Here is a 15891-nt window from a genome sequence, read left to right on the forward strand (position 1 = left end):
CTGGGATAAGCATGTAATTAATTCCCTACCCAACCAAGACGCTTGGGAAAGGAAAAGGGGCTCCTTGAATGATCGAACTTCAAAACAGGTGTGCACATGGATCTCTTCGGGCAAACCTGGTCAGCCTAGCAAGAAGGGAGGGTTCAAGGTTGCCCCAGCTTTCCCTGGTGCAGAGGCGCTAAGGCTTCTCTCTTCACAGGCAGTATTGGAGTGCAAACCCTGGCACTTCTCTCACTCCTGGGCCACTCTGATATTAACATTTATTGCCATACTCCATCCATTCTGCACATGAAATGTCCCACCACTATCCCTCTGTGGTGGCTGCTCCTTTACACTCACTGAAGCGCCCCCACCCCCACCCCCCAGGAAGGGGCAGTTCAAAACGGGAGGCAGCACCCCAGAGCTCCTCAGAAACGCTGCAGCTTGGGGGGCCTGGATCAGAAATTTTACATTTTAGCAAGATACTCATTTGGTTAACACGCACATTAAAGCTTGAGGAAAAAAAGGGGGGGGGGGGGGAAGGAAAAAAAAAAAAAAAAACTTCCGGGCTTGGACCTACAGTAAGGAAAACATTTCACAACGAAACAAAAGTTTCTCGAGGCGCTACTTGCTATTTAATTTGAAACAAAACTGCGCTCACGCCTCAGATTTCGGCATCCGCTCGCGGGGGCTGCACTTGGGGGGCTGAACACACGATCCCGGAGCACCCGGGAACAATGCAAAGGGGGGTGTGCGGAGGGGGAGGATGCTTGGGGCGGGAGCTCGTGCAAAGCGTGCAGACTCGCGGTGTTCGGCTACTTTCTGAGACGCGTGCCCTTAGTCACGCGGGGGGGCAAACGCTCGGAGCCAGCGACTCCTGAGGGCGGCGGGGGCAGCTGAAAGTTTGCCAAAGCCCTCGGAGGGGCCGGTCTCAGGGACGTGATTGGCAGGCAGGAGGGAGAGCGAGGGCTGAAAGCCGAGCGGAGGGAGAAGGCTCTCGGGCGGCGAGAGGTCCTGCCCAGCTGTTGGCGAGGAGTTTCCTGTTTCCCCCGCGGCGCCCGGGCGAAGTTGAGTGAGTCACTCGCGCGCACCGACCGACGACACCCCCGCGCGCGCACTCGCCGGGGGCAGGAGCCGGCCTCCTGCGCAGCTCCCCTCGGCCGCCGGGGGCCTCCCCGCGCCCCGCCGGCCTCCAGGCCCCCTCCCGGCTGGCGAGCGGCGCCGCATCTGGCCCGCGCATCTGCCCGGCCGGCCGGCGCAGGGTCCCGAGAGGGCGCGGCGCGGGGGCGCAGCCGGGGCTCCGGGAGGCGCCGTCCGCTGCGCTCCGGGCTCGGTCTATGACGAGCGGCGGGGGCTGCCATGGGTCGGGGGCTGCTCCGGGGCCTGTGGCCGCTGCACATCGTCCTGTGGACGCGCATCGCCAGCACGATCCCGCCGCACGTTCTGAAGTCCGGTGAGTGCCCCCTCCCCCCGCCCCAGGCGGGCTCGGCGGGGCGCCGGGGGTCCCCGCTGCGCTTGACAGGCGGCCCCGGGCGCCCGGCGCTCGGGCGGAAACGGCAAAGTTCCCTCGGCGGCACCCACGCAGCCCGGCTCCCCGAGGGGCGCCGGGGTGTGCGTTTCTCTTTCGGAAGAGGAGGAAAGTTCGAGGGGAAGGGGGCGCGGGGCACGTCGGGCCCCCTTTGTGCGGCCAGGAAAGGCGTTGCGCCGGCCGCGTCCGAGGCGCGCCCCCACCCCCGGAAAGGGAAGTTTGAGAAGTTGCTTGGGCATCCGAAGGAGGCAGGGGAGCCGCGCGGCCCGGAGCCGAGGCCGCCGAGCAGCCAGAGCAGCTGGCGCACCTGGGGTCGCCGCGGCCCGGGCCGAAGCCGCGCGCCCACCCGGGTCTGGCCGAGCCACCCCCCTTCAGTGGCCAGCGAGTCCAGCCTTCGCTCGGGGGAGGCGCCGCACGTCGCCCCAGGCCGGCTTCTCGGCCCGCAGTCGCTGTCTGCAAGTTTCAAGGAAAGAAACAATTTCCCGAGGAAAGCTCTCTGGCCCCGCTGATGGCTGGGCGTGGACGGGGAGGGGAGCAGGGATGGTCAGGTGGAAGGCGGGGAATTACGAACTCAGTGCCTACTAGGTGCTGGGTGCTGGAGATGGGGCCTGGAGCAAGACAGCCCTGCCTTCCCTGAGTTGCTGGGTTCTGGAAAGGTTCGATTCCTGACCGTCCGTACGCTTCCTAGAGGTTTCTGAAGGTGAAAAATGCAGGAATTGAGTTCTTACTGACTTGCTGCGGAAAGTGCGGAACCCCCGGGACCTTAAAAGTTAAAGTTTTTGCAGCTGTGATTCCGACGACTGAGTGTCTGCAGCTGGGGTCAAGGTGAACTGAGTATTTGGACCTTTCGAGGACTCAGTTCCTTCATCTGTAAAATGGTTACATTGGGATAGTTTTACATCCCTTTCATTGGTAGCGCTTGTCGCTGCCTTTCCCCTTCGGTGATTTGGAGATGCCTTGTGTAGGTAGATTTGGGACGAAGTGTAGAGGATCTGGCAGGCCACATCACCTCCAGGTACTTGCTTGTTTTTCCCAAGGGGCCACAGGCAGACTTGACCTTTATGTTTGTCCAGAAGAGAGAAGCACCGGGTTCTACATGGTACCTTTCAGAGGATTTGAAGAGGGTTGAGAACTTTTTAAAATGATGCCTCATAGGGAACGTGGCATGGAGATGGGAGTTTTCAGTGGAATAAGGCAGAAGAACTGTTGTAAACATAACGTCCTAACGCGCATTTGAGTTTCATAAGATCCTAGTATTTCATTCTTGGATGTTTTCCGACGTTGCAGCGCCACAGTGTTCAACTGTCTCTGATTATATTCCAGATACTTAAAAACTGAACTATATTTTGCTAGTAAAGCTTTGAAACAGCACCCTTCATTTTCCGAGTGCGTTAAAAGTCATTAAAACTCTTCGTTTCCGATTACGAAAGAAGGAAATCAGCAGGCCCTGATTTGGTTAGGTTTTGTTTACGAGGATAAGATTTATGAATTTTCAAATTCCAGACCCAGTGGTTCATGAGTCCGTTTCATTTCATCTGTATACACATTTTTAAACAATTAGCTTAAGAGCCTAGTGGCTTTTCATTCAGGCTTTTGAACAGTTTTGCAAAACCCACAGGTTTCCTATTTTGATGGAATTAAAGTTTCCGAATTTGAACTAAGGAATCACTTTGAATTTGGACTCATTTGAAATTAAATTTTCAAGGATAGTTGAAGGTTGAAGGTAGCCATAATGAAAACAAGAAACCTACCTTCCACTTGCATTTTAATTTTCCATGTGAGTAAACGGTTTCAGGATTTTTCTAAACTAACTGGTAAACTGTCCAGGCTTTTTCAGAGCATCTTAATGTGTGATAAGATGGGAGGAAATGAGATTGTTTACCGTGTCTTGTTAGGTCACCTAAGTAAGTCCCATCTTCTGTTTGGCAGACTGATAAGTGGGCAGAGGATTTCAGCATAAGAACGAACTTCTCGAAGAAATGTTCTTAAATCCTGTTTTGTTTGTTTGTTTGTTTCGTAGACCCACTCTTCCCGAATGCCCCAAATTAAGTAATTACTCTTTAGGGGAAAATCTTAAATGTCAAAAAACTCTTCAGATCTGAAAAATGCCGCTTGTACTTTTCAAATCCCTAACAAGAGATTTCTGTGGCGGTCTCAGTGCTGGTAAAAGTGTCACACAGATAAAGTTCTTTCCTAAAATCATGTTATGTACTTACTTTGTCAAGGTCAGAGACTAGAGATTGCTAGGCCCGGAATTTGATCTTTGGTCCTATTGCTTTCCAGAAGACACATTTATACCCCTAGGCCACTTCCTTTAATAACAGCTTACTTTTCACCCGTTATGGTTTATACAAAAAACTCATCATAGTTTGGATTTATTGCCTTTTATCAAGGTAGCACCCCATGGTGATGAGTCCTTATTACAGTCTGTGTAGCTATCATAACTGCTACAAGGTTGCCATTTTATTTTTTTAAATGTTTCTTTATTCTTGAGAGAGAGAGAGAGAGAGAGAGAGAGAGACAGACAGAGTGTGAGTGGGGAAGGGACAGAGAGAGAGAGAGGGAGACACAGAATCCGAAGCAGGCTCCAGGATCCGAGCTGTCAGCACAGAGCCGGACGTGGGGCTTGAACCCAGGAACCACAAAATCATGACCTGAGCTGAAAGTCAGACGCTTAACTGACTGAGCCATCCAGGTGCCACACATGGTTTCCATTTTAATTTACCAACCCTTTGTTATCAATGCTACTTTAAAATTTTTTCTTTATATTTTTTAACCCGAAGTTTCCAATTAAGAATGCTACCTCATTGGTGCCATTGTAAAAGTGGCCAGTACTCATTCTGTCTTCTCAGTATTTATGAGTATGTTCTTGTGCCAGGCTCAGACCTGAAGACACTGTCCTGAATGAATAAGATGAGACTTGGGTCTTTGCTCTCATTGAGTTTAACGTTTGGGAGGGTGTGAAAGGCCTCGTGCAAGGACTTTGAAAGGCCTCCATAAACAAGGGCACATAGTTTAACCCTGTGCACTTGGAGGCGTTAATGAACCCTGGTGGTTTATTTCCTAGACCCCTCTTTCAAAAGCCCGTTTGCTTGTTGAATGCTCTTATAGGAGTGCCTGTTGAATGTTTGTTTGTTTTTCTCCGTCCCTCTGAACATCTTTTCTTTCCATTGATCTGCCCTTTTCTATACCTGCCGTGTTGTAGGTCCCCACTTGGGCCACCCTGGTTCCCCACTCTGTAGCCCATTGTGGTAGACCCAATGTGCCCATCCAGCCTTTCTTTTGAGGATAGGCTTAGAGATACCAGCTTTGGTATCGAGGCCTTCCTGGGTTCCAGAACCACCTCCTGCTTACTGGCTATGGGGATTATGGAGCCATGGTAAAGATTAAATGAAATAAAGCTTTGAAGTGCTTTAACACAGTGCCCACAGCATAATAAATGCTCAATAAATAGCAGCTTTCATTATTATTAAGTCCTCAATCAGGCCTCACAAGATGCTCCATGATCTGGTTGTCCTTTGATTCTGAGACTTTGCATCCCACCAAGTGTCACATTTTCCCAATGTACCCCTGTCATCCTGTATACACACGCCCTGAATAGTTTAGCCCTTTTAGTTAGTGTCTTTGTTCAAGCTGCTCTCTGCTCACACCTCCGGCTCCCTGAATAACTTTCCCTTGTCTTTAAGACTGCACTCAATGGGGCGCCTGGGTGGCTCAGTCGGTTTGAGCGTCCGACTTCGGCTCAGGTCACGATCTCACGGTCTGTGGGTTCGAGCCCCGCGTCGGGCTCTGGGCTGACAGCTCAGAGCCTGGAGCCTGTTTTCAGATTCTGTGTCTCCCTCTTTCTCTGACCCTCCCCTGTTCATAGCTCTCTCTCTCTGTCTCAAAAATAAACGTTAAAAAAAAAAAAAATTTAAAAAAAAAAAAAGACTGCACTCAAGTGTAGAGGTACCTGGCTGGCTCAGTCAGTTAGGTGTCTGTCTGACTCTTGACTTCTGTTCAAGGCCTGATCCCCAGGGTCGTGGGGTCAAGTCCCGTGTTGGGCTCTGGCTGATGGCACAGAGTCTGCTTGGGATTCTCTCTCCCTTTCTCTCTGCCCCTTGCTCATGCTCTCCCCCCACCCCTCAAAATAAATAAACATAAAAAAAAAAACCAACAACAACACTTTGCTCAAGTGTCATCTGCCTAAAGAAACCTCAACCCAGGTTGAGCTAAGACCTTAGCACCCAGGAAATGTTGACCTGAGCTGCTGGTACAATCCAGGCCAAGCATTTTAACAAACCAGGCAATCACTATGTATCGGGAGTTTGTCTGAATGGTAAAATCTTACTTTTGGTTAGAATAGTTTTGGCTCCGGGGTGCCTAAGTGGCTCAGTTGGTTGAGCTTCTGATGTCGGCTCAGGTCAGAGTTTGTGAGTTTGGTTCATGAGCTCAAGCCCCCACATCGGGCTGTCTGTTGTCAGCACAGAACCCACCTTAGATCCTCTGTACCCCCCCTCTCTCTGCCCCTCCCCTGCTTGCTCGCTCTCTCTCTCAAAAATAAATAAACATTAAAAAGGAAAGGAATCGTTTTGGCTCTGATCTAAGTGGGCAGTGTGGCTGTTTTTATCCTATGTCCTTGTTTTCTTATTCTGGTGAGATATGGAATAAGAGGCTTCAACTTCTGACAAGGCATGAAGGAAAGTTCTCATCCAGTCCCTTCAGCTATGCATTTTGAATTAGCATTAGGCATTCTAAGCCCTTCCAAAACATTAGGGTTTCCACCGAAGAAATTCTCCAGTAAATCCTGAATTCTCTGTCCTTTTTTTTTTTTGTTCTAGAAGGTTGTCGAAAGGAGACTTTCATTAAAAATGAAGTGCTGAAATCTAAATATAGCTTTTAAGTTTCTTTTTTCATCAGGGTTTTATGTTTTGGTTTATAAGCAGTGACGCAGAGTTGGTCTAAGGGCAGAGTGGCCCTCGAGCAGTCTCTCTGTGCTGCAGAGCTGTGTGGATGTTATTTAGGTCTGATGCAAACCACCAAAACAGTTTAAAATAGGGTGCAGAGGAAACCTACTTCCTGGCTAGAGCATGGCATTATTTAGCCAATTTCCACATAAAAGCATAACTCCGCTACCTTGTTACCTTCCGCTCTCTGGGTCCTCACTTACAGCTTTGGCCGATTTAAGGCATGATTCTCAGGGGAAGTGACTTAGCAGAGAAGCATTAGCAGTAAGAACACTCACCACGTGTTTTGTGCTACCTGTTTTCCGTGTCATCTTGTGTCCCGTTCCCCCCCTCCCCCCCCCCCCCCCCCCCCCCCCCCCCCCCCCCCCCCCCCGCCGTACTGTTGCTTCTGACCTGGGCACCGCGATCATTCTCCTTCCTTGCCTGGCATGTCAGGAGGGTTTAGAAGGCCGAGCGGGCACATTAGCTCATCTCAGGGAGAAGTGGGGAGAAGGGAAACCAGCATTTGAAAATCTGCTCGCAGCCGGCTGCTTGACATGGCTGATCTAATTTAATCTTCAGAAGAAGCCTGCTATCTTTATTTATAAATGGGGAAGATGGAGTCTGCTCAAGGTCACTCGAGGTTTGTGTGTGTGTGTATTCAAAGTTTGCCCGGCTTGCACTCTGCTTGGCTCTTTTACGTGGTGTATCTGTGAGTACAGAAGTTGAGATGGAAGTTCGGGAGGGCGTGAAGAGTCCCCGTGTTTCAGCAAGGGGAAAGTGACCCTCTGATAGGATCAGTTCAGTGCCTCTGATTTCATGATTTGCTCTGCTTACGTGATCTGCCTCCTTCCTGACTCTCTTTGTACTACAGAAAATCAAGATAGGGCAGTCTCTTTGCGAGGAAACTCTACTCTTCTAGTCTGATCACAGAGGCCTTCATGTGACCCATGGTTTGACTGTTGGCGGCGATTGGACAAGCACCATCCAGGCCTAGCGTGTGGGCAAAAGGGGCCTCTGCCCAAATTCCAGGCTCGTAGGGTCAGCCTCTGCATACAGGCCGCAAATGACTGTTGGTGAGAGCAGAAGGAACAGACTTTATCAGGCATACCAAAGGGGGGAGATTGGACTGTTGAGGTCCACCCAATCTGAAGGCTTGCAGGTGGTTAAGATTCTTCTCCTCATGATAAGTTCCGGCCTTTTACTTGCTATGATCAGCTTTTTAGGTCTTGGCACTCAGCAGGAAGCAACTGCCTCCTTACATGTAGTCAACTCAGCATGGCTTGCTTAGGCTCTTATGGGTTCCCTAGCATCTTTGTTTTGTTTATGGGGCTGAAGCACAGCTCTTTAGGATGGCTTTAGCTGCAGACTAAGTGCCTATGACTAGTGAGGCTGTGAGTGGGAAAGACTGTCTGCTCTGAAAATATGCAGCTCACTCACCCCCTCCTTCCCTCCCTCCTTCCCTCCCTCCTTCCCTCCCTCCTTCCCTCCCTCCTTCCCTCCCTCTTTCCCACCCTCCTTCCTCCCCTCCTCCCCACACCTCGTTCCCTCCTTGCCTACTCACCTCCTTTTCTTTCTCTTTCTTTCTTTCTTTCTTTCTTTCTTTCTTTCTTTCTTTCTTTCTTTCTTTCTTTCTGATGAGATCTCCTCCCCCTCCCAGTTTATTTCAGCTCAGTTAAAATATAGGCCTAGTGTATGGGCAAAAGGGTCCTCTGCCCTTGGTTGTAGAGGGCACTCCCTTTATTCTTCTCAAGTCAGACCCCTTGTCCATGGGGTGAGGAGACTCTGGGCCTCTGAATCCAAACTCCTCCCTCTTTTAGGTCACGTTTCAGGTACCTGGGAACCACAATTCGCTGCCCAGATGGCCCTGTTAGCTTTGACAGACTATATGGACCTTTTGGTCCATTTTGGTGAGGGCCCATATAGCCACTAGTCTGTGCACCTGAGCGATGTCTAAGGGGCAGCTGTGTGTGTATGGGGTGTGTTCAGGGGAGTGTTACAGCTTTGTGTGTCTGTACATATCTTACAAGGTCCCTCTTGATGTAGGATGGAAGGGGCAGTGGAAAGAGGAAGCTATGTTGTTGGCCAGGCCCCGGACAATGTTTACCCGAAACACCCAGTTCTAGGGAGGGATTTGAGTAGTTCAAGAGTTTTAAAATGATACTTGGTCCTGCAAAGTGTTATGAAGATACATTTTGTCAGTGGAAGTAGGACAAAACCTATTTTACTGAATAGTTTCTCAGCTTAATTTAGAACTTCCAGTATTTTGCCCTGTGGTGTGTGGGCCTCTATTTGTCCTGGCCCTGGCTCTTCCAGTGCTGGGGATGCATCTGGCCTCAAGAACATTCCTTTGCAGAGGTGTGGGGTACAAACTTAGATTTTGTGGATTGTATTATATTTTCCCTGGAGAGACTGGTCATTCATGAAAAAGCTAAGACTCTGTTTGTAATTATAACGTATTTTTTTTTGTGTGTGTGTGTGCAGTTCAGTTTCTCATAGTATTTTCTTGAAGGAAACTTTAGTTCTATTCATTTGACTTGTTCTGTGTGCTATTTCACGTATACATTTTTTTTCTTTTAAAGATTTCCCAATGCCTAGTTACATTTCCTCCATGTGTTGGGAACACTAGGGCAGGGTGAGACTTATCTAGATGTTTTCTTCCACTACTGTAAATATTTTTACATGAGCATCCGTGGCCCTCTCAAACCTCTGTAAGGAAAACAAGAACAGTAGAACAGTGCTAAGAAGGAAGAAGCCCTTCTGACCCTATCAAAGGTATAGATTGCCCAAACTATGCATGTTGGGGAGCCGGGGATTTGGCAGAACAAACATGAACGTTTCGAAGGAGAATATGAAGTCTGGTACATACTTAGAGCATAGGCCACAGCAGGTCTTATCTGAGAAAGCTGTAAATCATTACAGAGAATTCACTGACTTGGGAGGAAACTCAGCCAGCTGCTTTGTGGATATGACTGGCCATCCGAAAACTCTGTGCAACTTTTCTACACAGGGATATCGAATTGGCCTCATGCTCCCTGTGAGTGAGGAAGCTCTCTCTCTCCAGGAAGCTTTATTCAGGAGCCTTCATGAACAGGTTTCCCAATAATGTGTGTAGCTCGCTTCTTGAGATCTTGCTACTTCCTGGATCATGCTGAGCATCACATCTTTATGAGTTAACCTTCAAAAAAAATTTTAATGTTTGTTTATTTTTGAGAGCGGAAGAGAGAGACAGAGCACGAGTTGGGGAAGAGCAGAGAGAGAGGAGATACAGAGTATGAAGAAAGCAAGCTCCAGACTCTGAGCTGTCAGCACAGAGCCCGATGCGGGGCTCAAACCCACAAACTGTGAGGTCCTGACCTGAGCCAAAGTGGGACGCTCAACTGACTGAGCCACCCAGGTGCCCCTCTATTAGTTAACCTTCAAAACAACTCTATGAGGTAGATTTTATAATGCTCATTGTAAGTCCTCCGGAGTTTAGGAAACTTAGCAAAGTCTACCTGGGTAGCAAATGATTATGCTGGGATTGGAACCAGGATGGTTTGGTTTAGACACCTGGCTTCCCAGTTGTTACATTACATACTATACAAAGGCGAGGCTGCCTAAATCGACATAGTAGTTTCCCTATTGTAGCAGGGGTGGGGGGGGGGGGGACATAGAGGCTGAGAAAAATAATGATTATATCCAACATTTTTCTGATGCTTTAGTGTTTTTCATTTATTATCCCATTTAATCTCTTTAGCTAAATAAAATAGTGCTTGATTCATACGCCAAGTAATCAGACATCATGCCTGTCTTGTGACCTCAGTAGGAAAATGAAATATATACATCCATTGATGCATTGTGGAACATTTATGTCCTCAAGGAGCAAAACCGGCCCTTTATTTGGAAGGACTGGGGGGAATTCAAGGATGTGTAAGTATGTAGGGAATATATATGGTATGCCAAGGTGGGATGTAACTTGCAAGGCTTATCCTTGGTATAGGCCCATCTCCTGGCTCTGGAAGGGGGACTGGCAATGTGGTTAGCGAGTGTCATCAAGTTGAAGAATATTTAAGAAATTTGGGGCGCCTGGGTGGCTCAGTCGGTTAAGCGTCCGACTTCAGCTCAGGTCACGATCTCCCGGTCCGTGAGTTCGAGCCCCGCGTCGGGCTCTGGGCTGATGGCTCAGAGCCTGGAGCCTGCTTCGGATTCTGTGTCTGCCTCTCTCTCTGCCCCTGCCCCGTTCATGCTCTGTCTCTCTCTGTCTCAAAAATAAATTAAAAAACCGTTAAAAAAAATTAAAAAAAAAAAAAAAAGAAATCTTGCGGTGCCCTAAATATCACAGCTCACGTATAAAAGAAACTTGATGGAGGTTTTCCCAAATTTAGAGGCAATTCAAATATTTATAGGATATCACTTAAAATGACTTACAAAGCTGAAATAAATTTTTTCCAAGCTATTAAACAATAAATTACAGGGGCACCTGGGTGGCTCAGTCTGTTAAGTGTCCAACTCTTGGTTTTGGCTCAGGTCATGATCTTGTTCATGAGTTCAAGCCCTGTGTCAGCCTCCACGCTGACAGTGCAGAGCCTGCTTGGAATTCTCTCTCTCTTTCTCTCTCTCTCTGTCCCTCCCCTGCTTTTGCTTTCTCTCTCTCTCTCTCTCAAAATAAATAAATAAGCTTAAATATTTTTTAAAAAATTACAAATTCTGATCAACAGTTCTAGAGCAAAGATTGAGTTCTTTCTTTCTTTCTTTTTAATGTTTATTTGTGTGAGAGAGAAAGAGACAAAACATGAGCAAGGAAGGAGCAGAGACAGTGGGAGACACAGAACCCTAAGCAGTCTCCAGGCTCTAAGCTGTCAGCACAGAGCCCGAGGCGGGGCTCAAACTCCTGAACCGTGAGATCATGACCTGAGCCAAAGGTCATGCTTAACCAACTGAGCCAGCCAGGCACCCCTGAAATATTTTTCTATTATCTCTATAGAGAATATTGTAAAATATCTTTGGAAGAGGTGATCAAAGAGTATGCAATCAAAAAAGGTAGCAAAAATATTTCAAAGGTATGTCAGACAGTTAATAAAAACTGTTTTTTTTTTTAAATTTCATGTTTGTGGTATTTGTAGCTTTTTAAAATTTGTAACATGTAAGATGCCATATTAAATCCTAAATATTTGCTTTCATACCTAAATTTCTATTTTTAATTTTTGTATTCTTTTCCTTAAAAAATGCCCTGAAATTTAAAAGCTTCACAAGATCCAACTCTATGCTTAACGGTAGGATTTGCTTTTTGGCCTAAAAAGTAAATAGAAGTGCCTCCTTCCCCACCCCCATACAAACAGAGACTGAAGTCTGCATTGTTACATCACCAAACCCAAACTTCCCCCCCACCCCCCAGGCTTAGCTAAACCCTTCATCATTTCCCTAGTTTGGAGGCCCCATGCCAAGTAGAAAAGAAATTGTAAATATGTAATTATCACAGAACCTTGATCTTGAATGAAACCCAGATCTGACCGTTAGTTTGAGTGAAGATTCTGCCTGGGAGACAGCTGAGGAAGACTAAAGTGTGTTATGACAACCAAGGTGTCTGGGTGACTTGCCTAAGTCCCTCTGCCCCACTAGGTCTAATTTTTTTCTACATACAGTGGCAAGAATTGGACTAGATGATATTTCCAGTTTTTTTTCTGTTTTGAAATGTTTCATTTTGTAGCTTAGTGGAGGAAATCATTGAAACTGACTCAGAAAACATAATCCTTAACTAATCTAAGCAGAAAACTCAAAAGTCATGACAGGTCAGAACTGACAGATAAACATCCACTTGGAGTTTGTTGGAGAGGACTACTCTTGAAAAAAGAAAAAGAAACCATAGTTATTTTGAAAATTTCTTGGTACAGGTGCCTGAGCATACACCCTGACTAAATAGCATGTTTACTTGAACCTAGCACTTCTTCCTTGCTGAAGAAAAGACTGACTTGGTTTTGGTGGTAATACCATTTCTCTTTGGTTAATTATGGCGTTCTCATTCCCCCTTTCCCCTGAATTGGTTACAGTGTCTGGGAAGGCTTTTCCTGAGGAAGAGAATTATGAAATGCTTTGCCGTGTCTAGGAAAAGAACGTCCTAAAGGAGCTTCTATGGGTTTTTTGGGAAGAGAAAGGAAACTCGTCTGAATATTTTTAGTCTTCTCCTGCCTTTCAAAGATTTCTCTACCACTTTTCTTAACATAGTCTCAGAAAAGACAGAATTTGCTACAGATTGGCAGATTGCAGACTGCTTTTTTTAGGCAGAAGAGTAGCTATGAGCCCCGTAATTGCATTTCTGTAGTGTCTGCAGACACCAGTTAGCACAAAAGAGGAATCTTCTAACTATTCCTTTGAATGACTATCTTATTACTACATCTCACTTTTATATGTTGTTCCCCAAAACCCATAGGATTGGGGGAAAATGTTGATAAAATTTGACCTCAAATATGTGAAAAGGAAAAAAAAAAAAACAACCCACGGTCACATTGTGGAATCCCTTAAATCCTATTGTTGTAAAATACTTTCTAACAGTCTCAGCCCATCCTGAGCACTCTCTTATTCTTATCATTTCTATTATAATTAATCATATAATTTTTATTGCCTCTTATCACCTGTTTATTTACTGCAAGGAGCCACAGGCCAACCAGTCTTTTCCTTTTTTGCTGTTTTCTGTTTTCCATCACCTCCAGCAAGCCCTGCTTGTCCTATTTGCTCACCCCTTCAGGAACCTCATTTAACATCTACTTTTCATGTGTTATAATACAGGTGAGGTTCAGATCTTGAGCTCAAGCATTCTGACACCAAAACATTGCTTTTACATCATCCCCTGATAACAGCAACTGAAGATGTTCTGATACCTGGCTACTCAACCGGTGGTCCAGAATCTGCATTTTAACAAGATCCCGGGGTGATTCATGTACATACTTGAGAAGTCCTGCTCCAGTAGCGTTAAAGCATTTTGCACAGAGGAGTCAAAGGATCTACAGTGATTTTGGGAGATCAGATCAGACTTGCTTCTGCCACTGAGGAGGAGAAGGATTCCAGGGGAGTAGGAGCTTCTGGTTTTTGGAGGGTGTTTTGAGTCCTCCTAGCTACAAGGCCCCCTTTAAACCGTATGTAACTAATGCTCCGAGGCTAGCAGAGGCAATGCTCTGACAGCGCTTCAGGTCAATTACTGAGTCAGTTTCACCCTGTTTACCCAAAGCGTCTTCCATGGCTCTACCCTTGACCAGCAACCAAGATCCTAGGGATCCATTTCTCTGCTGAACTCATGGCATTTATCACGTTTACTCATTAGGCTTTTAACCACAGACTACCTTGACATTTGTAGGCCTTAATTAAGAGCTATCGTACCTTGGCATTTCTGAAAGTGGGTAGCACTGTGCTATATATAAAGTATGTACCCAGTAAAGTAATGAATAAATGCCCGGTTTTTCAGGACATGGTTCTCCTCTTCAACATTAAAAAAAAAAAAATCTTTTGCCTTGAGAAACTTATTTGGTTGATGCTGAGTGAGAACTCACTAAATTTTTCTTGAATCCATCAACATTTATTTTAGATGTTCTAAGCACCACCATGGGCTTTTTCTGTGATTGGTGACTGTATTTTATTTACCATAAGGCAGGTTTTTTTGCACCTTGGTTACTTTCATCTTTAAGAATTTTGGGTCACTAGCAGTTACAACAACAACCAATTCTCATACCTCTTCCTGATCTTATTTTTTTCAAATAACTTTATCTTCTGACTTTTTTCTTCTTCTTGACAATTTAACTGTATTTGGCAAAAACCAAAATAAACAAAAAACTGAAAAAACTTTCCATTGAAACTTGTATCTCATGTTGCTGCCTTTTATATCAAATGTCAACTTATTCAGCAGAATAACTGTAAATCTTAATACCTCGAATCTCTTAAGCAGATGTTTATTTACAACAGGAACCAAATTACATGAAATGCATAACCATTTGCTTTCATATTTGCTCTTAAATCATGCTACCATAATGAAAATCTGAACTCTTACCTTGCCGTCTGTAAGAAGCTCAGTGGTTTCTGCCCATGGACACCCTCTGTCCCTTTTCTCTTTAATAAATACACATGGCCATCAGTTAAATCTTCTCCACAGACTTCATTTTGAACAGGTGACCCCTGCTAGAAAGCCTTCCATGGATCTTCTCTGTTGATCTCGGGGATTGATTACACGGCCCTTGCTTTCTGTTTGAGGTCAGGCGCTGCATCAGTATCCTTGGTTCCTAAGACTCACTGATGGTTCCTAAGACTCACAGGATGGGTTTGATGATTGCATGCGTGAATGAGGCCAGTCCTCTCCCCCCATTTCCCCTTCTTCTCTCAAGCATGCTATGGACCCTGGTTCCATTCAGACTGGGTCTCCTCACACATCCTTTTGCTTTTAGATTTTCTATGTTTGACTGTTCTGCTCCCCCACGTTTTCCCATTCTCTACCCATGTCCTACAACACCTCCACCATGCTGAAATAATGCCTGACCAAATGCCACTCCCTCTGTTGGGTTTTCAGTTTATTATCCCGTCAGATCTCCTTTCTTTCTCCTCTTTGCAGCCTCTCTAACAGGCCTGGCTTCCACACTCAGGTGGCTTTGGTGGCCAAGCTACTCTTGGCTGTATTATGTGCCCCTTATTAGAATGAAAATTCTTTGAGGGAGAACCTTCTGTCTGATTTTTCCTGGCACTCAGTGTGTATTCTCACTGAGAAAGGTAGTTGCTGTTTAGAATTTATTACTTTTAAAGACCAGGGAAACTGCTTATAAATCCAAGATGGGATGGAGATAGATCTATATCTATAATATTAACTATAGATATTTTTTATATAAATTTAAATATTTTTTTCTAGACTGTTGACCCTTTCACCACCAAGCGTGTCATCAGTGGTCTTGCCATTTATTGCCACCTTGAGGGAACCTTGGGCTTGTGGGAAATTTTAAACCATCTGATGCGTGTAAGTTGCTCTTTGCAGTGGAGGATCCCCTGTCTTCGGTCTTTAGTTTCTGTGAACTTGGGGGAGCTGTAGTCTGTGGGTGTTATAGCCTGTTGTTTTTCCATCTGTCACCGACCGCCTTTGGTTCATTTATCCTCTTGTGTGTGAATCTTTTGTAGAGGGCCCAACGTGTTGTGACTATAGAAGCCAAAAAAAGTCATAAAGGAAATCATAATACCATCAGACTCAGGACAGGTTTTTATTTATTTATTTATTTTTGCCACTCCTGCCTTTCATTTTTATGAATTGTGGGTTATCTCCTGCCATTGGGATAGTTGGGGAAGGGACAGTTGAATGAAGGAGTCTTAGTGCAATGGAGAGTGTCTGAAAACACCCTTCCACCTGCCCAAGGGAGGACATCCCATATTGCAAAGATGACTCCTGGCTGTACCTTCTGGAAAGGCTGTAGACATGGCCCCTAGCTCTCTTCCAGCTGGATTGTCACCCATAGA

At 46.1% G+C, this 15891-nt stretch overlaps 1 protein-coding gene across 1 annotated transcript in view; it reads left to right on the forward strand.

Moving 5' to 3' along the window:
- Positions 1–686: 686 nt before the first annotated feature.
- The window catches only part of TGFBR2 (transforming growth factor beta receptor 2), a 92197-nt gene continuing 76992 nt past the window's right edge, over positions 687–15891 (forward strand). Inside the window, exon 1 of the mRNA XM_019422855.2 lies at positions 687–1432. Coding sequence (XP_019278400.1) covers positions 1339–1432 — 94 coding nt within the window. The 5' untranslated portion in view covers positions 687–1338. The remainder of the gene's footprint in view (positions 1433–15891) is intronic.

The sequence above is a fragment of the Panthera pardus genome, unplaced genomic scaffold (genome assembly GCF_024362965.1).
Source record: "Panthera pardus isolate Hobbes unplaced genomic scaffold, ASM2436296v1 HiC_scaffold_16, whole genome shotgun sequence".
Classification (NCBI taxonomy): Eukaryota; Metazoa; Chordata; class Mammalia; order Carnivora; family Felidae; genus Panthera; species Panthera pardus.